The sequence below is a fragment of the Siphateles boraxobius genome, unplaced genomic scaffold (genome assembly GCF_051911475.1).
Source record: "Siphateles boraxobius isolate OS27281-9 unplaced genomic scaffold, OSU_SipBor_1 241, whole genome shotgun sequence".
NCBI classification, from domain to species: Eukaryota; Metazoa; Chordata; class Actinopteri; order Cypriniformes; family Leuciscidae; genus Siphateles; species Siphateles boraxobius.
Window position 1 is genome coordinate 368878 of NW_027508857.1, and position 21848 is coordinate 390725.

At 44.8% G+C, this 21848-nt stretch overlaps 1 protein-coding gene across 1 annotated transcript; it reads right to left on the reverse strand.

The window, feature by feature from the left end:
* Positions 1–1416: 1416 nt before the first annotated feature.
* Positions 1417–13534, reverse strand: cyp27b1 (cytochrome P450, family 27, subfamily B, polypeptide 1). Its single transcript, XM_077241879.1, has 9 exons — positions 13216–13534; positions 12325–12515; positions 11987–12183; positions 11689–11889; positions 7720–7883; positions 6028–6194; positions 5837–5918; positions 5551–5748; positions 1417–2141 (listed from the first exon to the last, which is right to left on the reverse strand). Exons 1-9 carry the CDS (start codon positions 13399–13401, stop codon positions 2028–2030), a joined length of 1500 nt encoding a protein of 499 aa, XP_077097994.1. The 5' UTR covers positions 13402–13534; the 3' UTR covers positions 1417–2027.
* Between the last annotated feature and the right edge of the window lie 8314 nt (positions 13535–21848).

The following is a 21848-nucleotide window of genomic DNA, read 5'->3' on the forward strand; positions in this document are numbered from 1 at the left end:
GATGCTGTATGTATGTGAACACAAATAAACCGGAGAAGACGTGAATGACTGCTTTATGAGCGATGATTTCTATTCAAAATAACGAACGTTACAGATTAATAATTTTGCAATTATCTCCGATAACTCAATACAGCGATACTAATCATAACCAGCAGGAGTCAGTGTTTGAAGAAGCTAATTAGCCGGATCATGATGAGCACGATGATATTATCTTGGATGTCTCGCTTGATCTCGGATGTTTTAAGCAACGTACAAAGAACGGACCCCATATCTAATCTCATCTAAATTAATTTCTGCCAACGAGACCACAACTCGTAATGTGTAGCTTGGTCCACGGAAATGGTAAAGCATTTTCTTTATAATGGGTTTCTTTGTAAAAACGCTGAATGTTGCATTCATGTTCTGGTTCATCCGCTCGATCGCCTGTATACAGACTGCGTCATCAATTCTCTGTAGGCTAAATTGAATTTAATCTTTAAATATCACTGTTTTTTGTTGTCAGGTGTTTTTCCCTCCTCGACAATGAGCTCCATATTCTCAATATATCATACTATATGAGCCATACTATTTATCATACTATTTTTCTGACTATTAATTCATATGTCAGGCTTTCAGTTCTCGAACAGTCCTGCACCACAGGATGGGCGGTCTTCCATCAGTGCTGTGCACAAATAACGCAGAACTATTTTTGATTGCTATTACATTCATACTTAATAGACCAGAATCCTCTCAGTCCACATCTGGAAACCCCAGTGGAGCTGTGGTTCCTCTTGCACATTTCCCAGTAATAAGGATGGAAGCACACATGAGCTTTGATCGCTCTGATCCCTGTACACTTGTCAAAGCTCAGAGCGGCTGGTGTTTAAAGACTTCGGCTGAAAATGTCAGAGCAAACACAGAGTGGCCTTGTGTTCATCAGCCTTTGTGTTACTAGAACAGCGTAACTCTGCAATCTTATTCTGAGAAACCTGCTGTGTGCCAGGCCTCTGAAGTGGGTTAAACAAGCTCTGTGCAACTATCATGGACTATAGAATAAGAGCGAGCCACAGAGTTTTTATCAAAAGCGGACACTTTATAACCATCAACATGAATGTTTTTTAAGAATCCAGTAAATGCAGTTACCTTTGAAGTTTACTTGAAAGAAAATGTTAAATGAACGAATGGTGCCATTTACATTAAGTGTCTCTAACTAGTATGTACTAACATGTAAATTAACCTTTGATAAAATGCACTTAGTGTGTACATGCATGTTTTCACATTGTAATTATTTAAAAAAAATAATGCCTGCATGTAATTGCAGATGTGATTCATAGCAATTATTTAGAGTCTAATATTATTCCTGAATATGTATGAACGGGTAATCTTTAGAAATTTTATATTATTCCAGTTCACAGTTAATGCAGCACTTGCAAACAGTTAATGTGGGAAAAGTATCTTTATATGGAGTTATAAAGCACATGCCGTGTCCTCCAACACTGACATCTTTCATCTCAATAGACAGCAAGTGACCACAGTGAATAAGACCAGAGGAGACGGAGCGCAGCGGTTCTTAAACTGACAAAAACAGTATATTAGCACCAGATCTTCATTTGACCATGAGCGTCTCCTCTACATGGGTTCTCTCCTCGTCCGTGAGCCGTTTTACATGAAAGTATCTATAAATGAACAGCTGTAATTATATTGACAAGTAGATCCCTGTGCCTTTCCGTTTTCCCAGTCCCGAAGAGAACAAAAGTATTTCTGTGCAACTTTATCCAACAATGGACATCTTTAGCTTTTCTTACATGCTTATGTTTGCATGGATGATAAATACGAGGTCACACTTCAGCTTTTCCCCAGTCGTTGAGTTCCCGCAGATCCACACAGCTGTACAGGGAGTCACACACGCATCATGGGTTCGTGACCCGTTGCTGGTCTCAGGCCTCCTTCTCTTCGGGACGTCCCAGAATCCTCCTGGTTCTCTGGATCTCACCATCAGAGACGGCCAGTTCTGTCTCACCGGGTCCTGGTGACCTCTGACCTCCAGGTCAGCGCTCAATGAAACGCAGGTTGATCTGTCTCTCTGGAACCAGAAGAGTTCTGGTCATCGGACGCACTGTGTCGTTCTCTTTTGCCGGCTCCACATCGAAGTGCATTAAAATCTGTGAGAGAAAAAAATGTGTCATGAATCAAAGAAACACACGAACCTGGAGCACACGTCTGTCACTGTGGATAGAAGCACCAGTGTGTGTGAGTGGTTTTACACTGTGGACAGAAGCACCAGTGTGTGTGAGTGGTTTTACACTGTGGACAGAAGCACCAGTGTGTGTGAGTGGTTTTACACTGTGGACAGAAGCACCAGTGTGTGTGACTGGAGTTTTACACTGTGGACAGAAGCACCAGTGTGTGTGACTGGAGTTTTACACTGTGGACAGAAGCACCAGTGTGTGTGACTGGAGTTTTACACTGTGGATAGAAGCACCAGTGTGTGTGACTGGAGTTTTACACTGTGGACAGAAGCACCAGTGTGTGTGACTGGAGTTTTACACTGTGGACAGAAGCACCAGTGTGTGTGACTGGAGTTTTACACTGTGGACAGAAGCACCAGTGTGTGTGACTGGAGTTTTACACTGTGGACAGAAGCACCAGTGTGTGTGAGTGGTTTTACACTGTGGACAGAAGCACCAGTGTGTGTGACTGGAGTTTTACACTGTGGACAGAAGCACCAGTGTGTGTGACTGGAGTTTTACACTGTGGACAGAAGCACCAGTGTGTGTGAGTGGTTTTACACTGTGGGCAGAAGCACCAGTGTGTGTGAGTGGTTTTACACTGTGGACAGAAGCACCAGTGTGTGTGAGTGGTTTTACACTGTGGACAGAAGCACCAGTGTGTGTGACTGGAGTTTAACACTGTGGACAGAAGCACCAGTGTGTGTGACTGGAGTTTTACACTGTGGACAGAAGCACCAGTGTGTGTGACTGGAGTTTTACACTGTGGACAGAAGCACCAGTGTGTGTGACTGGAGTTTTACACTGTGGACAGAAGCACCAGTGTGTGTGACTGGAGTTTTACACTGTGTCCAAACAGGAGCGATGTGATAAAACAGTGTAAGGGGCGGGATTTAAGTTTTGCAGGGGTAGAGTTTAAATGTTGCAGGGCGGAGTTTGAGTGTTGCAGGGGTGGAGTTTAAGTTTTGCAGGGGTGGGGTTTAAGTGTTGCAGGGGTGGAGTTTAAGTGTTGCAGGGGTGGGGTTTAAGTGTTGCAAGGGTGGAGTTTAAGTGTTGCAGGGGCGGAGTTTAAGTGTTGCAGGGGCGGAGTTTAAGTGTTGCAGGGGTGGGGTTTAAGTGTTGCAGGGGTGGGGTTTAAGTGTTGCAGGGGTGGAGTTTAAGTTTTGCAGGGGTGGGGTTTAAGTGTTGCAGGGGTGGAGTTTAAGTGTTGCAGGGGTGGGGTTTAAGTGTAGCAGGGGTGGAGTTTAAGTGTTGCAGGGGCGGAGTTTAGGTGTTACGGGGCGGAGTTTAAATGATGCAGGGGCGGGATTTAAGTTTTGCAGGTGTAGAGTTTAAATGTTGCAGGGCGGAGTTTGAGTGTTGCAGGGGTGGAGTTTAAGTTTTGCAGGGGTGGGGTTTAAGTGTTGCAGGGGTGGAGTTTAAGTTTTGCAGGGGTGGGGTTTAAGTGTTGCAGGGGCGAAGTTTAAAGGCTTGTTCGACTTGAACTGGCGCTGCACAGACCGATCGGTTGATGACATCAAAGTACCGCGAGAGCGATTCAAAAGCATAAGGAGCCGTCTGCTCTCTAATCGCTCTCGCGGTACTTTGATGTCATCAACCGATCGGTCTGTGCAGCGCCAGTTCAAGTCGAACAAGCCTTAAGTGTTGCAGGGGCGGAGTTTAAATGATGCAGATGCAGGGCTTAAGTGTTGCAGGGGCGGAGTTTAAGTGTTGCAGGGGTGGAGCTTAAGTATTCTAGTGTCTAGTGTCTGTAAAACCGCATTTTTCCATCTTAAAAATATATCCAAATTACGTCATATGCTCTCATTGACAAATGCGGAACAACTAGTTCACAGCCGCTAGAGTTCTTACCAGAACCAGGAAGTACGACCATATTAGCCCGGTTCTGTCAACACTGAATTGGCTCCCTATTAAACATCGTATAAATTTTAAAATATTGCTGATTACTTACAAAGCACTAAATGGTTTAGCTCCCCAGTACTTGAGCGAGCTCTTAACGCATTATAGTCCTTCACGTCTATTGCGATCTCAAAACTCTGGCCAGTTGATAATACCTAGAATATCTAAATCGACTGCTGGCGGTAGATCCTTTTCCTATTTAGCACCAAAACTTTGGAACAATCTTCCTAACATTGTCCGGGAAGCAGACACAGTCTGTCAGTTCAAAGCTAGACTAAAAACACATCTCTTTGACCTAGCATTCACATAACACTCTATAGACTTCTATAATTCAATATTAGGCTGCTTAGATTAGGTCAGCCGGAACTGGGAACACTTCCCTTAAATCCTGATGTACTCGTAAGAAGAATGGCATCTACGCTAATTTTAGTGTCTTTGTTTATCCCGAGGTTTTCCCGCAGCCTGCCGGATCCAGGCTGTTTCCAGATCTGACGAAGGACTTTCGCCTGGACCCGATAACAATGCAGTGCTGAAGTGCCAACTAGCCTCTCCCTATGGAGGATCCCTATACCACTCTACAGATAAAGCCTTGTGGAATTTTTCGGTTCGCGTACCTACCCGAAGTGATAAGATAAAATAAAATTCTGCATCAAAATTTATAGACAAGACAAGTAGTTTGTTTAGGCATGGTGTGTAAGGAATTACAAACCTGCGCACATATATTCAAACGCACATAACTATAGAATCAATTCTTAATGCGCATGTGAACGCCATCAGCGTCTATCACAGGTTCACGTTTAAAGTCTGTTTAGAGAGAACGGTGTCGTCTTAGCGGCCCCTAATTTAATAACAAATGATCATTTAGACGGAAGTGAATCAATCAAAACTAACTTTAGCTGGAAAAAACATTTTTCAAGAGCCACTATAAAACTAAACCAATCTCTGTTACCTTAAATTATATGTTTATCCCTATAAAGCTGCTTTGAAACAATCTACATTGTTAAAAGCGCTATATAAATGAGGATGACTTGACTTGACTTGACTATTGCAGGGGCGGAGTTTAAGTGTTGCAGGGGCGGAGCTTAAGTGCACTAAATCACTGTCATGCAGAGTTTAGTTCCAACCCTAATCAGACACACCGGAACCAGCTAATCACGCTCTTCAGGATTGCTGGGAAAAGCTGGTTGGAAATAAACTCTGCAGGACAGTGAGGGCTGAAGATACTGAGGGACACATCTCTAGGAGAATCCTGCATACGTCACCAGAGAGAAGACTGACAACTCACTGGAAGATCCAGGGATCATATTCTGATTAAATATTACAGGGGCAAAAAAGAAAAAAAGGCAAGCGTGGACGAATAGTTCTCAATAAGATCAATAACATGCATGTAGAAAATAGAGCAGGTCAATTCCATTTAATGCAGGTTTGACTGCAGAATAAATACCCTAGAAAGCGCCAGGTATAGCTCCAGCTCAGCGATGCGCCGGCCGATGCAGCTGCGTTTGCCCACGCCGAAGGGAACCGAGGCGAACGGATGGTTTCCCTCGGAGCGACTCAACCAGCGCTGCGGGACGAAGGAGTCCGGGTCTCGGAAGTGTTTCGGGTCACGGGACGTGGCGTAGTGGCAGAGAGTGATCAGAGTCTGTCAAGGATTGATCACACACACGCCTGTAAACACCAGCTTCACGAAGTGCACAGGTAAAGTTTTAAAGCACAAAAGCTTTACTCACGTTTCTAGGGATGAGATATCCTCCAACTTTAATATCTTTATCTGGGATGACTCTCGCATTGGCCGGAATCACAGGATAGAGCCTAGAAATGTTTCAGTACTTAATTTGATATAATGAACTCATCAAAAGAAGGGGAATGGATAAACTGTATTTGACAGAAGAGTGAATGCACAAAACTTCAGTCCTTCTACCTGAGGATTTCCTTGATCACGGCCTTCATGAGAGGCATGGCAGCGACGTCGCCTGCGTTTGGGACGGTCCGGTCCTTCATCACGCTCAGAACCTCGTCCCGCAGAGCCTTCTGGACCTCCCGATGCCGAGAGAGCTCGTACAGGGACCAGGACAGCGTGCTGGAGATCTACAGCGGGAATCAGACAGGAACATATATCAGGAATTTGTATTTGGACACCCAACCTCAGTCTTTATTAGAATATCAGCCTAATATTATATAAAGGTATGAGTTATCATGGATCTAGAAGTGTGGGTGCAGCTTCGTGCAAAAGTGGTAGTTAAAGTGAATTGATCTGAATAATGACTCTTGTCTTCTGTAGAGCTGTTAATAGCTAAAACTGAATAAGTCTCAAATTTGATGAAGTTTGCATCACTGATTCTGTTTATTACTGTGAATCTGCTTTAATACCATCTGTAGTGTGTAAATCGCTGTAGAAAACTTGACCAAGGCCATTGTAGAAAGCCTGTGAAGTGTATAACGGGTTGGTTAACCCGGTCAATCTGACCCTGCAAAGCTTTTATTAAGGCTACTGATATGACTGGTATACATGAATTTCAACCGATTTGTCAAAAGTAAAACTCATTTACTTAGGTGTAAAACTTTTTAATTAGGGTCCATGTCAGGAGCGTTGCTAGGGTTGGAAGATATATTGAGTATAACCGCTGACAACAAGACCCCCCAGATATATTATATATAATAGATATATAATATTCAATTATTCAAAAAATAAAATAAAATCGATTTCAATGATTGATTCAATGAATTATTCAATGACTCACTTATAAAGACTTATAAAGAATTTAATAAAGAATCTTTACGCATTTTTTGAACAGTCACTTGTCTCCACCTACTGGTGTAAAGATGTTATTGATCCAATATTTATTTGAAGCATCAAGTTTCTTTCAAAAGCTGATTTACTCCTTTTTGATCACTACCTTAGACATCAGTGTTAATATCTGAACTATAAACTTTTATCCCAGTACTTCTGTGATAATCTGAATGATTGTAAGACAGAATTAATGATACTGTGTGTTGAAAAGACTGTTTGTGAAGCTGTTTCATATCTAAACATGACAACGGCTCTCTCTGGATCAGAACACAGATCTGAATGTTCGCTGTGATCAGACTTATCAAAGCTTTAATAGACAGAGCCGAATCACTGTCATCAGAAGGAGGGGTTTCATAGAGACAGGAAGTAAACAGAACGTTACTGACAGACTGGGAAGAGAGGAGCCGCAACAATGGAGAATATGAGGATATAAAATTATGAGCAATAACCCTGTTTTGCTGATAAGCAGTATTATGGCCTTGTTAAATGTGCAAACTTGTTTTATTAAATAGAGATGAATCTGAGATTTAAAAAAATTTGATTTCATGGGTATATTCTGAATGGACATATGGTATTAATTTAATTCGTGTTGATCTCAATAATGTAATTTTAAAACCCTGCAAATGCCCTGTTTAATGTCACGGGCTGATGAAGGAGACTCATACTAACCCTAACCCAGACTGATAAAAAAGAAACATAATTTTCCTATGGAGTTGAAATTTATCTGTCATCAGTCTGTACTAGAAAGTGTGATCAGATATGGTCTGTCCACTTGGTACGGTGATCTTTCAGTAAAATCTAATTCATTTCATTCATTCATACCGTGTCGACGCCAGCGAGGAGCAGCTCAGTCACATTACTGTACACAGACTTCAGCGGCACGCCGGCCTGAGACAGATAATAGGTCAGGTATCGTCCCTCTAAACGCTCTCCTCGAGACATCTTCTGCCTCTCCTCCTCAAGACGCTGATCGATGTGACCTTTCGCTGTGATGACAGGAAGAGTTTCAAAATCTCACACATGACATCAAAGCAAATTTAAAAGTGCTAGCTAATGTTAATCGTAAATTCTCTAAGATTATTATTCACGTTGGCACTAATGATGTCCGACTTCGCCAGACGGAGATCACTAAAATGAACATTAAAGAGGTGAGTGAACTCGCAAGTACGATGTCAGGCACTGAAATTTGCTCTGGACCCCTTCCTGTTCGAAGGAGTGATGAGATAGTTAGTAGATTGTCATCACTCAATGGCTGGCTGTCTAAGTGGTGTCCGCAAAATAATATAGAATTCGCAGACAAATTGGAAAAGTTTTTGGGGGAAACCTGACCTGTTGAAAAGAGATGGTATTCATCCCTCCTGGGATGGTGCTGCTCTTCTCTCTAGTAATTTGGCTCACAGTCTTAGAGACAAAACATGACAATCTGGGGCTCAGGTCAGGAAGCAGACAAACTGGCTAAACCGACCGTCTGCTAGCGGCCTCGCATCACCAAGGTCAGATAAATCCCATCACATAGAGCCTCTTTCACCTAGATATCATCATATAGAGACTGTGTCTGTTCCCCGAATTAGGACATACAAAAAAACTTCCAAACCGATCTAAGAGTAAAAATGTAATTGATGTTCAAGAAATAAAAAATGGATATAATACAAATGAACAAATGATAAAGCTCGGGTTGCTGAATATTCAATCTCTTCAAAAGCGCTCATAGTTAATGATATGATCATAGATTATAACCTAGATGTGCTGTGTATGACAGAAACCTGGCTAAAACCAGACAATTACATTACTTTAAATGAGTGCACCCCCCAAGATTACGGTTATAAACATGAACCTCGTCTGAAAGGCAAAGGGGGAGGTGTTGCTGTAATTTATAGTAATATCTTCAGAATTACTAAGAAGTCTAGTTTCAAATATAATTCATTTGAAGTGTTGGTGCTTAATGTAAACATATCTAGTGCAAATGATAAATCATGTTTGAGATTTGTGCTGGCTACTGTATACAGGCCACCAGGGCACCATACAGACTTTATCAAAGAATTTGCTGACTTTCTATCAGAGTTAGTACTGGCTGCAGATAAAGTCCTAATTGTTGGTGATTTTAATATACATGTAGATAATGAAAAAGATGCATTGGGATTGGCATTTAAAGACATTCTTAACTCTATTGGAGTTAGACAACACGTGTCCGGACCTACTCATTGTCGTAATCATACTCTAGATCTAATATTATCACATGGAATCAATGTTGATGCTGTTGAAATTCTGCAGCAGAGCGACGACATCTCAGATCATTATCTAGTCTCATGTAAATTACATTTAGCCAAGACTGCAAAGCCGACTCTTTGTTTCAAATATGTTAGACCTATCACTTCTGCCACGAAAGAATGTCTTCCTGATAAGTTTCATCATCTCAGCATCCCAGATAGATTAGCAGAACTCGATATTGCGACAAACTTTTGAATCTCTTTTCCAGCACTTTAGACACAGTTGCTCCTTTGCGCTTAAAGAAGATTAAAGAAAATAGTCCAACGCCGTTGTACAACGAGCACACTCAGGCCCTTAAGAGAGCAGCCAGAAAAATGGAGCGCAACTGGAAGAAAAAACTACACGTTTTTCAAATTTCATGGAGAGAGAGTCAAACCACCAAAACGCAGCAGCTAGAGTTCTTACCAGAACCAGGAAGACCATATTAGCCCGGTTCTGTCAACACTGCATTGGCTCCCTATTAAACATCGTATAAATGTTTAAATATTGCTGATTACTTACAAAGCACTAAATGGTTTAGCTCCCCAGTACTTGAGCAAGCTCTTAACGCATTATAGTCCTTCAGCAATCGACTGCTGGCGGTAGATCCTTTTCCTATTTAGCACCAAAACTTTGGAAAATTCTTCCTAACATTGTCCGGGAAGCAGACACAGTCTGTCAGTTCAAATCTAGACTAAAAACACATCTCTTTGGCTTAGCATACACATAGAAAATTATACATTTCTATTCTTCAAATCAGTTAAATGATTATTAGGCTGCATAAATTAGGTCAGCTGGAACCGGGAACACTTCCTATAACACCTGATATACTCGTTACATCATAAGAAGGATGGCATCTACGCTAATGTTAGTCTTTCTGCTTATTCCGAGGTTTGAAATCAGCCGGATCCGGGCCGTATCCAGATCAGATGGTGGACCTGCTCTCAGACACGTCCACATCCCTGAAGTGTCAGCAGAGCTTGTGTCCACTAGACTCTCCCCTGTGAAGGCCTCATCGACACGACAGCATCGGCACTGATCCTCAACACACTTTTCATACCAGCATGACTCTGATCTTCAACCAGATGAACTGCATAATATTCTGATTGTTCCAAACCAATCTGACCTCTGACCTGTAATGCCTGAATCATAATCATACACTGTTGGTTCGTTGGCCAGAGGAGAACTGAGAGACTGAGTCTGGGTTCTCACGAGGGTTTTTCTCATCACTGATGGAGGTTTAGTTCGTGCCACTGTCGCCACTTTCGACCTTTGTTACCATTGGCTTGGCTTGCTTAGTTGGGGACATTAGATTAAAAATTTTATTTAATATACAACATTAATACTGATCTGCCGGCATTGACACTATCATATGAGAACTGAACTGAGCTTAACGATGACATCACAGAATGCTCTCTCCAGAGCATTAACTAAATTAATAACATTTTTATATCAAAATGAAACCTCACTGAACTCACTTAAGCTGGACTGTGATTCTATTTTCTTCTGGAAACAAACTTTGTTGCATTCTCCGGTTATCTCTGTAAAGCTGCTTTGAAACAATCTGTATTGTAAAAAGCGCTAGATAAATAAATGTGACTTGACTTGACTATTAGGGGTGCATTTGTTAGGAAACCTAAAGCAAATACCTACATTTTAACCCAGTGATCATCAGCCAGTATTAATCTGGGGTTCATTTCCTGAACAATGGTGTAACTTGCTGCTTAACTACAACAGTACAGTGTAACTTCTGTCCATTAATCGACTCCAAATAGAACGGATATCAGATTATTATAGCTCATTTGCATGAACAACAGAAAGCCGTTTATTAAGAGAAACCTGCTGACGAGAAGAGTTCATGTTTACATGCGCTACGTAAATACACATCCCTCCAGTATTCATGCTTTCTCCACAAAAACACTTTCTTCTTGACACTATAGAGATTGAAATAGATTGTAAATAGATTAGATTGTACTGCATGTCAGTCAAATTAATAAAAATATTCTACTAACCACGGGTAAAGAGCTATAGGTCGAAAACACCTCTGCAATGCGGTTTAGGATTGTTTGTTGGAACTATGATTTAATGTAAGTAAAAATGAAAGTTGCGACCACAGCTGGCTAGTAATGCTTTGGGGGGAACCCCCACCCACCCCATTATACTTTTTCAAAGAATAATTTCCCCCTTCCACCAGAGCTTTTAAAACTACATGCACCATACTTGTTTCAAAGTTTTAACGTCTTTGAAGTTTGATGGTTTTTACAGACAGATACTGTATCTTTGAAATGTCACCTTTATATATTTACATGTATTAATTTAGCTGATGCTTTCATTCAAAGAGATTTACAAATGCCACTTGACTTACAAATATAAACTGCTTTATAAAACACTTAATTTCCTAGAATGCTTTACCCATTGAGAATAACCAGTTGAATCCCAATTCCTACAAGATGTGTCCGTTTCAAATCAATTTCACACTCATTAATTTAAGGGAGCCAATTCTGAACCCAGTAACCCTACGCTTCTACGCTTTCGGACACTCACCGAACCGGAACATGTCGTCCCAGCAGCGGCAGAAGGTTTCCCAGGGTTTGGGAAGGAGCCGGTGGAGCCACTGAGGCATAGCCATCGTGAGGAGAGTCATGACAAACATGCTGTTGATGGACTGGATGAAGCGCTCCGTCTCCACTGGAACCACTGGGTCGAGGCAGCCGATCCTGGACTCAAACAGCACTGAGGAAATCCCTTCAGGGAAGAGCAGAGAAAGAGGCAGTGTAAGTCATACAGCACTACACCAATCTCTGGTGTGTCTGATAAACCGTCAGGAGTGTCAGCGCTTCACCTTCCAGACCGAAGCGGTAGAACTCGGCCGAGACGTCCGTCACGAGGCCGCTAGCGTTCTGCCGCTGGCGTAGCTTGAGCTTCTCCACGAGGTCCGTGACGACTGAGTTCAGCGTGAGGTCGTACGCCTCCACAGCTTTGGGTCGTAACATGTGTTTCCCAAGCAGACGCCGCACGCTCTGCCACTCCTCGCCTTCACTGAACACACACACTGAGGGATCAATGACTACAAGCATACCATAAATCACAAGCAAAGAATGACGCTTCGAACCCCATCTACTATGCGACAGACAGGCGAGTAAAGCGCTGGGAAAGGGTTTGCTGAGTGCCTGTACTCACGCTGTCAGGAGTCCGAACCCTTCTCCCCGGAGCCGCCGGTAATCCTTCCAGGACGAGAGATCGGACCGCATGGGCTGATGACCCTCCTGCCGCAGAACCTGCTCGATCAGATCCGGTTCTGCCACATGAACCGTCAGGATGGGTCCGAAACTGGCCTTCCACACCGGCCCGTACTTACTCCTGCCCTCCAGCTGCAAACACAGTACCGTATCACTCGTGAGCGTACGGTTTCAGGTGCAAACTAATGCACAGAGAAACGATTAACATGAATGGGTTTCAGGTTTAAAAAACAAACAAACAAAAACAAAAGAGTTCTTGGGATTCACAGAAATGTTTAAAGAAAAACAGTGTAAAAAAAGGTAGTAATTATTAATTAATTAAATATATTAAAACAAATAAATTAAAATTGGATTAAAATAAAAATACAAATTAGATTAATGTAAACAATGCAAATAAATAATTAAACAATAATGATTTAATTTAAACAAATACATTTAAAACGGTATTACTGGAGAGTGGAGAAAACTCAATGCAAGTTCACAGGTACTAAATATTTCTCAAATAATATTCTAAATTGAAATGACATAGCCTACACTTTAAATTTGTATAAATTAGCTCTTTATACATGAAAACATACAGCTGCGTTTTAGATTTTAGAATGAATGATAATGCACTACATGTAGTTGCTGCTGCCATTGTAACAGTATGTGTCATAATTTAGGGACTGCAGATGAACACAAGGGTCCCTCTTAAAAGAAAATACATATAACCATAAGAGTCAATATTTTGAAGCAACTCAAATAGGAATCGAATAAGATCCTACTAGATCAAAGCAGCAGATTTCAGCAAAAGTTTATAAAGCTTCTAAGTAGCAGATATCAGTCCGCGCACCTGCAGCTGGTGGAGGCGAGAGAGTCCGCGTCTGAAGAACAGATCCCACAGGAATCCCGCGGTAGAAGGTCCGGGCATGTGCTCGAGCGTCTTCACCTGCTGAGACGGGGGCGCGCGCATGACGTCAGCACACCTGAGCAGAGGGAGCGCGCTCCTGGCGGTCATCTTCAGAGTCTGAGAAAGCATCTTCTCCAGTGCACGCGCGGATCACCTTGCACGCGCTCACCGGTGTTCTGTTTATATCGCACGAGCGCTCGCCTTCCGCGCACACCTTTCTGGGGCTTAGCCAATGGCGTGCAGGGAGCGCGAAAGCCCCGCCCACTGATCTGGGAAATGGACTGACTGATGTTTCATAATGTGATACACGGAAATTTTTCTCACAGCTCTTCAAAGATTAGCACCTAAACTGTTGACTCTTCTGAAATCAGTCAATACATTGATGCGTCATGATGTAACCGGAGGACGGGTTATCAAGAAACCTGCACAGACATGACTGTGTGTCTATTCTCAGATCATTTATCTGACTGGAATACCTTATCCATAAGCAAACAGCGTTAAAAATAAGAAATAAAAACAGCTTTAAAAATAAAACGAGATTATGATTTAATGCTTCACGCAGGTTAATTTCTCTCATATTCATACATAAAGGTTACGATGAGATCCTGACCTGATTCCAGTGGATGTGGCAGATGTCCATGTGTGCGCAATGAGCTAATATCAACAGTACTGAGAACCAGTGCTATTCTCTTCTGAACCGCAATACTTTTTCATAGAAAGGCTGGATTATGAAGCATGTCTGCTGGAATCAAAATCAAAAATATATCTTATAAGAGTTTTGCTGCCCACATTAACAGCCTCGATTACTCTAGATAATCAGGCACAGTAAATGTCAGTCAAGTCAGCTGTATTGGTTTACAAATGCACATATGCTAAATTTTATCTATTTACACAGCATATAGTACAACAAGACGAGTTATGTGTTCATTGAACAAACTAAGCTATTGGATAATGATTAGATTTTAGGCAGTGATCACTGATATAAGCTGGTCGTCTGATGTAGATTTATAGTGTTTTGAGTTCGGTCCTACAGGACTGAAGTGATGCTCATGTGTGTGTCTGTAGTTTGCGATGTGAAGCTGCGGAGCAGGAGCTGATCCGACTTCTACTTTCCCAATGTGGAAACAGGGACAATCAGTGCAATAATGTTAGCAGAATGATACTCATCTTATAGTGCAGAAATCCTGAGGATTGGTTTTGATTCCTGCAGAACTGACTGATGCAGCGTAGCTACATGTTTAGACAAATGTTTAGCTGAAGATCTGAGTCCCAAACACGGCAGAAGGCGATTCTAACGCGACTCTCTGGGTTTCATCAGTTGGCTGGACTTTAATGGAAGGATGAACATTTAGGGCTTTATAATGCAAATTTGAATTGTAATAGAATACAAAAGGAGGAATGAAAACACTGACAGATCCAAACATAAAATTCTCTCTTCCCTTCCTTGCAGAGCCAGAATCCGTACATCATCGTGACACATATAGACTGAATTTTGGCTTCAGGAACATGCGATGGAAACAGCGGACCTGCTGAAGGCCTGGATAGTGTGAAATACTGTAATACAAGGGCAAAGATGCAATGAAGACCGTACTGATGTCACTCCTCACATCAATATGAGCGTTGTGTTTTACTCCACTGCCACAAACACCATGAAAGACTTGAGCACAGATCAATAGACGTCTATGTATAGGAATCAGGTGACAGGTGAAGTTATGTGTAGAGAAAGTCACAGGACGACCCAAGAAAAGACCAGAGCGAAAACAATCAATGTCCAGTACTGAGACAATACTGAGACCATTTCCCCCTTCAAAATCATTTATCTATTCATTTGCACAATAAGTAAGGAAATAAAGAAAATAAGTAAAAAGCATTTATTAAGAGGACAGAGTGTCGACCAGAACATCGTATGAACTGTGAAACTGTGAACTACTCAAACAACTGTGTGTCTGACCCTGTGTGTATGTCTGATCCTGTGTGTGTGTCTGATCCTGTGTGTGTCTGACCCTGTGTGTGTGTCTGATCCTGTGTGTCTGAGCCTGTGTGTGTCTGATCCTGTGTGTGTGTGTGTCTGATCCTGTGTGTGTCTGACCCTGTGTGTGTCTGAGCCTGTGTGTGTCTGACCCTGTGTGTGTCTGAGCCTGTGTGTGTCTGACCCTGTGTGTGTCTGAGCCTGTGTGTGTCTGATCCTGTGTGTGTGTCTGATCCTGTGTGTGTCTGACCCTGTGTGTGTCTGACCCTGTGTGTGTGTCTGACCCTGTGTGTGTGTCTGACCCTGTGTGTGTCTGATCCTGTGTGTGCGTGTCTGATCCTGTGTGTGTCTGATCCTGTGTGTGTCTGACCCTGTGTGTGTGTCTGATCCTGTGTGTGTGTCTGATCCTGTGTGTGTCTGATCCTGTGTGTGTCTGATCCTGTGTGTGTGTCTGATCCTGTGTGTGTGTCTGATCCTCTGTGTGTGTCTGACCCTGTGTGTGTCTGACACTGTGTGTGTGTCTGACCCTGTGTGTGTGTCTGACCCTGTGTGTGTCTGATCCTGTGTGTGTCTGATCCTGTGTGTGTCTGATCCTGTGTGTGTCTGATCCTGTGTGTGTGTCTGACCCTGTGTGTGTCTGAGCCTGTGTGTGTCTGATCCTGTGTGTGTCTGATCCTGTGTGTGTCTGAGCCTGTGTGTGTCTGAGCCTGTGTGTGCCTGATCCTGTGTGTGTGTCTGATCCTGTGTGTGTGTCTGATCCTCTGTGTGTGTCTGATCCTGTGTGTGTCTGACCCTGTGTGTGTCTGACACTGTGTGTGTGTCTGACCCTGTGTGTGTGTCTGACCCTGTGTGTGTGTCTGACCCTGTGTGTGTCTGATCCTGTGTGTGCGTGTCTGATCCTGTGTGTGTCTGATCCTGTGTGTGTCTGATCCTGTGTGTGTGTCTGATCCTGTGTGTGTGTCTGATCCTCTGTGTGTGTCTGACCCTGTGTGTGTGTGTCTGACCCTGTGTGTGTGTGTCTGACCCTGTGTGTGTCTGATCCTGTGTGTGTCTGATCCTGTGTGTGTCTGATCCTGTGTGTGTCTGATCCTGTGTGTGTGTCTGACCCTGTGTGTGTCTGAGCCTGTGTGTGTCTGATCCTGTGTGTGTCTGATCCTGTGTGTGTCTGAGCCTGTGTGTGTCTGAGCCTGTGTGTGCCTGATCCTGTGTGTGTGTGTCTGATCCTGTGTGTGTGTCTGATCCTGTGTGTGTCTGACCCTTTGTGTGTCTGACCCTGTGTGTGTGTCTGACCCTGTGTGTGTCTGAGCCTGTGTGTGTCTGATCCTGTGTGTGTCTGATCCTGTGTGTGTCTGAGCCTGTGTGTGTCTGAGCCTGTGTGTGTGTCTGATCCTGTGTGTGTGTCTGACTCTGTGTGTGTGTCTGACCCTGTGTGTGTGTCTGACCCTGTGTGTGTGTCTGACCCTGTGTGTGTCTGAGCCTGTGTGTGTCTGATCCTGTGTGTGTCTGATCCTGTGTGTGTCTGAGCCTGTGTGTGTCTGAGCCTGTGTGTGCCTGATCCTGTGTGTGTGTCTGATCCTGTGTGTGTGTCTGACTCTGTGTGTGTCTGACCCTTTGTGTGTCTGACCCTGTGTGTGTGTCTGACCCTGTGTGTGTGTCTGATCCTGTGTGTGTGTCTGATCCTGTGTGTGTGTCTGACTCTGTGTGTGTCTGACCCTGTGTGTGTGTCTGACCCTGTGTGTGTGTCTGATCCTGTGTGTGTGTCTGATCCTGTGTGTGTGTCTGATCCTGTGTGTGTGTCTGACTCTGTGTGTGTCTGACCCTTTGTGTGTCTGATCCTGTGTGTGTGTCTGACCCTGTGTGTGTCTGACACTGTGTGTGTGTCTGACCCTGTGTGTGTGTCTGACCCTGTGTGTGTGTCTGACCCTGTGTGTGTGTCTGACCCTGTGTGTGTCTGATCCTGTGTGTGTGTGTCTGACCCTGTGTGTGTGTCTGATCCTGTGTGTGTCTGATCCTGTGTGTGTGTCTGACCCTGTGTGTGTCTGAGCCTGTGTGTGTCTGATCCTGTGTGTGTCTGATCCTGTGTGTGTCTGATCCTGTGTGTGTCTGAGCCTGTGTGTGTCTGAGCCTGTGTGTGTCTGATCCTGTGTGTGTGTCTGATCCTGTGTGTGTGTCTGATCCTGTGTGTGTGTCTGACTCTGTGTGTGTCTGACCCTTTGTGTGTCTGACCCTGTGTGTGTGTCTGACCCTGTGTGTGTCTGACCCTGTGTGTGTCTGATCCTGTGTGTGTGTCTGATCCTGTGTATGTGTCTGACTCTGTGTGTGTCTGACCCTTTGTGTGTCTGATCCTGTGTGTGTGTCTGACCCTGTGTGTTTCTGAGCCTGTGTGTGTGTCTGACCCTGTGTGTGTGTCTGACCCTGTGTGTGTGTCTGACCCTGTGTGTGTGTCTGACTCTGTGTGTGTCTGACCCTGTGTGTGTCTGATCCTGTGTGTGTCTGACCCTGTGTGTGCGTCTGACCCTGTGTGTGTGTCTGATCCTGTGTGTGTCTGATCCTGTGTGTGTCTGATCCTGTGTGTGTGTCTGACCCTGTGTGTGTCTGACCCTGTGTGTGTCTGATCCTGTGTGTGTGTCTGACCCTGTGTGTGTCTGGCCCTGTGTGTGTGTCTGACCCTGTGTGTGTGTCTGACCCTGTGTGTGTGTCTGACCCTGTGTGTATCTGATCCTGTGTGTGTGTGTCTGATCCTGTGTGTGTCTGATCTTGTGTTAGTGTGACCCTGTGTGTGTCTGGCCCTGTGTGTGTCTGACCCTGTGTGTGTGTCTGAGCCTGTGTGTGTGTCTGACCCTGTGTGTGTCTGATCCTGTGTGTGTCTGATCCTGTGTGTGTCTGATCCTGTGTGTGTGTCTGACCCTGTGTGTGTCTGATCCTGTGTGTGTGTCTGACCCTGTGTGTGTCTGACCCTGTGTGTGTCTGATCCTGTGTGTGTGTCTGATCCTGTGTGTGTGTCTGACCCTGTGTGTGTCTGATACTGTGTGTGTCTGACCCTGTGTGTGTCTGATCCTGTGTGTGTGTCTGATCCTGTGTGTGTGTCTGATCCTGTGTGTGTCTGATCCCGTGTGTGTGTCTGACCCTGTGTGTGTCTAATCCCGTGTGTCTGACCCTGTGTGTGTCTGATCCTGTGTGTGTGTCTGATCCTGTGTGTGTGTCTGATCCTGTGTGTGTGTCTGACCCTGTGAGTGTGTCTGACCCTGTGTGTGTGTCTGATCCTGTGTGTGTGTCTGATCCTGTGTGTGTGTCTGACCCCGTGTGTGTGTCTGATCCTGTGTGTGTGTCTGACCCTGTGTGTGTGTCTGACCCTGTGTGTGTGTCTGATCCCGTGTGTGTGTCTGATCCCGTGTGTCTGACCCTGTGTGTGTCTAATCCTGCGTGTGTGTCTGATCCCGTGTGTGTCTGACCCTGTGTGTGTGTCTGTCCCTGTGTGTGTGTCTGATCCTGTGTGTGTTTCTGACCCTGTGTGTGTCTGATCCCGTGTGTGTCTGACCCTGTGTGTGTGTCTGTCCCTGTGTGTGTCTGATCATGTATGTGTGTCTGATCCTGTGTGTGTGTCTGATCCTGTGTGTGTGTCTGACCCTGTGTGGGTCTGATCCCGTGTGTGTCTGACCCTGTGTGTGTGTCTGTCCCTGTGTGTGTCTGATCATGTCTGTGTGTCTGACTCTGTGTGTGTGTCTGATCCTGTGTGTGTCTCTGATCCTGTGTGTGTGTCTGTCCCTGTGTGTGTGTCTGTCCCTGTGTGTGTGTCTGATCCTGTGTGTGTGTCTGACCCTATGTGTGTCTGATCCCGTGTGTGTCTGACCCTGTGTGTGTCTGTCCCTGTGTGTGTCTGATCCTGTGTGTGTCTGATCCCGTGTGTGTCTGACTGTGTGTGTGTCTGTCCCTGTGTGTGTCTTATCCTGTGTGTGTGTCTGATCCTGTGTGTGTGTCTGTCCCTGTGTGTGTGTCTCATCCTGTGTGTGTGTCTGATCCCGTGTGTGTCTGACCCTGTGTGTGTCTGACCCTCTGTGTGTGTCTGATCTTTGGTGTGTGTCTGTCCCTGTGTGTGTCTGATCCTGTGTGTGTCTGATCCTGTGTGTGTGTCTGATCCTGTGTGTGTTTGACCCTGTGTGTTCATCTGATCCGGTGTGTGTCTGATCCTGTGTGTGTCTGATCCTGTGTGTGTGTCTGATCCTGTGTGTGTGTGTCTGACCCTGTGTGTGTGTGTCTGACCCTGTGTGTGTGTCTGATCCCGTGTGTGTGTCTGACCCTGTGTGTGTGTCTGACCCTGTGTGTGTCTGATCCCGTGTGTGTGTCTGACCCTGTGTGTGTGTCTGACCCTGTGTGTGTGTGTCTGACCCTGTGTGTGTGTCTGATCCCGTGTGTGTGTCTGACCCTGTGTGTGTGTCTGACCCTGTGTGTGTGTGTCTGAACCTGTGTGTGTGTCTGACCCTGTGTGTGTGTCTGACCCTGTGTGTGTGTCTGATCCTGTGTGTGTGTCTGATCCCGTGTGTGTGTCTGACCCTGTGTGTGTCTGATCCTGTGTGTGTCTGATCCTGTGTGTGTCTCATCCTGTGTGTGTCTGATCCCATGTTTGTGTCTGACACTGTGTGTCTGATCCCGTGGGTGTGTCTGACACTGTGTGTGTGTCTGATCCTGTGTGTGTGTCTGATCCTGTGGGTGTCTGATCCCGTGTGTGTGTCTGATCCTGTGTGTTTCTGATCATGTGTGTGTGTGGCCCTGTGTGTGTCTGATCCTGTGTGTCTGACCCTGTGTGTGTCTGTCTGAGCATGTGTGTGTCTGTGTCTGAGCATGTGTGTCTGGCCCTGTGTGTGTCTGACCCTGTGTGTGTGTCTGTCCCTGTGTGTGTCTGACCCTGTGTGTGTGTCTGACCCTGTGTGTGTCTGACCCTGTGTGTGTGTCTGAACCTGTGTGTGTGTCTGACCCAGTGTGTGTCTGACCCTGTGTGTGTCTGACCCTGTGTGTGTCGGATCCTGTGTGTGTGTCTGACCCTGTGTGTGTGTCTGACCCTGTGTGTGTGTCTGTCCCTGTGTGTGTCTGACCCTGTGTGTGTGTCTGACCCTGTGTGTGTCTGACCCTGTGTGTGTGTGTCTGACCCTGAGTGTGTCTGACCCTGTGTGTGTGTTTGTCCCTGTGTGTGTCTGACCCTGAGTGTGTCTGATCCCGTGTTTGTGTCTGACCCTGTGTGTGTGTCTGACCCTGTGTGTGTGTCTGACCCTGTGTGTGTCTGATCCTGTGTGTGTCTGATCCTGTGTGTGTCTGATCCTGTGTGTGTGTCTGACCCTGTGTGTGTCTGATCCTGTGTGTGTGTCTGACCCTGTGTGTGTCTGATCCTGTGTGTGTCTGATCCTGTGTGTGTCTGATCCTGTGTGTGTGTGTGTCTGACCCTGTGTGTGTCTGAGCCTGTGTGTGTCTGATCCTGTGTGTGTGTGTGTGTGTGTCTGATCCTGTGTGTGTGTGTCTGACCCTGTGTGTGTCGGATCCTGTGTGTGTGTCTGATCCTGTGTGTGTCTGATCCTGTGTGTGTCTGATCCTGTGTGTGTCTGATCCTGTGTGTGTCTAATCCCGTTTGTGTCTGATCCTGTGTGTGTCTGATCCTGTGTGTATCTGATCCTGTGTGTGTCTGATCCTGTGTATGTCTGATCCTGTGTGTGTCTGATCCTGTGTGTGTCTGATCCTGTGTGTGTCTGATCCTGTGTATGTCTGATCCTGTGTGTGTCTGATCCTGTGTGTGTGTCTGATCCTGTGTGTGTGTCTGGCCCTGTGTGTGTGTCTGGCCCTGTGTGTGTCTGACCCTGTGTGTGTCTGACCCTGTGTGTGTCTGATCCTGTGTGTGTCTGACCCTGTGTGTGTCTGATCCTGTGTGTGTCTGACCCTGTGTGTGTGTCTGACCCTGTGTGTGTGTCTGACCCTGTGTGTGTCTGACCCTGTGTGTGTCTGACCCTGTGAGTGTGTCTGATCCTGTGTGTGTGTGTGTCTGATCCTGAGTGTGTGTCTGACCCTGTGTGTGTCTGACCCTGTGTGTGTGTCTGATCCTGTGTGTGTGTCTGATCCTGTGTGTGTGTCTGATCCTGTGTGTGTGTCTGATCCTGTGTATGTCTGATCCTGTGTGTGTCTGATCCTGTGTGTGTGTCTGATCCTGTGTGTGTGTCTGATCCTGTGTGTGTGTCTGATCCTGTGTGTGTGTCTGATCCTGTGTATGTCTGATCCTGTGTGTGTCTGATCCTGTGTGTCGGATACCGAACCTTTTGTGTGTCTGACCAAAGGTTATTATAGTTTTGCTTTTTTAAATTAGTTTTTATTTTAATATCGTTTTCAATTTTGCTTTAAATTTCAGTTTAGTTTTAGTTAGTTTCATCAATGGTTTTGTTAGTTTTAGTTTAGTTTTTATGTTGCAAAGACATTTCTATTTAGTTTTTATTTTATTTAGTTTCAGTTTTAGTTTTAGTAATTATAGTTTAGCAGAACAAACAAAACACTTCCAGTGTAGACCAAAGCGAGAGCTTAATTCAGCAAAGTTTAATGTTTGCCCAGATTACAGTTAACTCTTGTACATCTT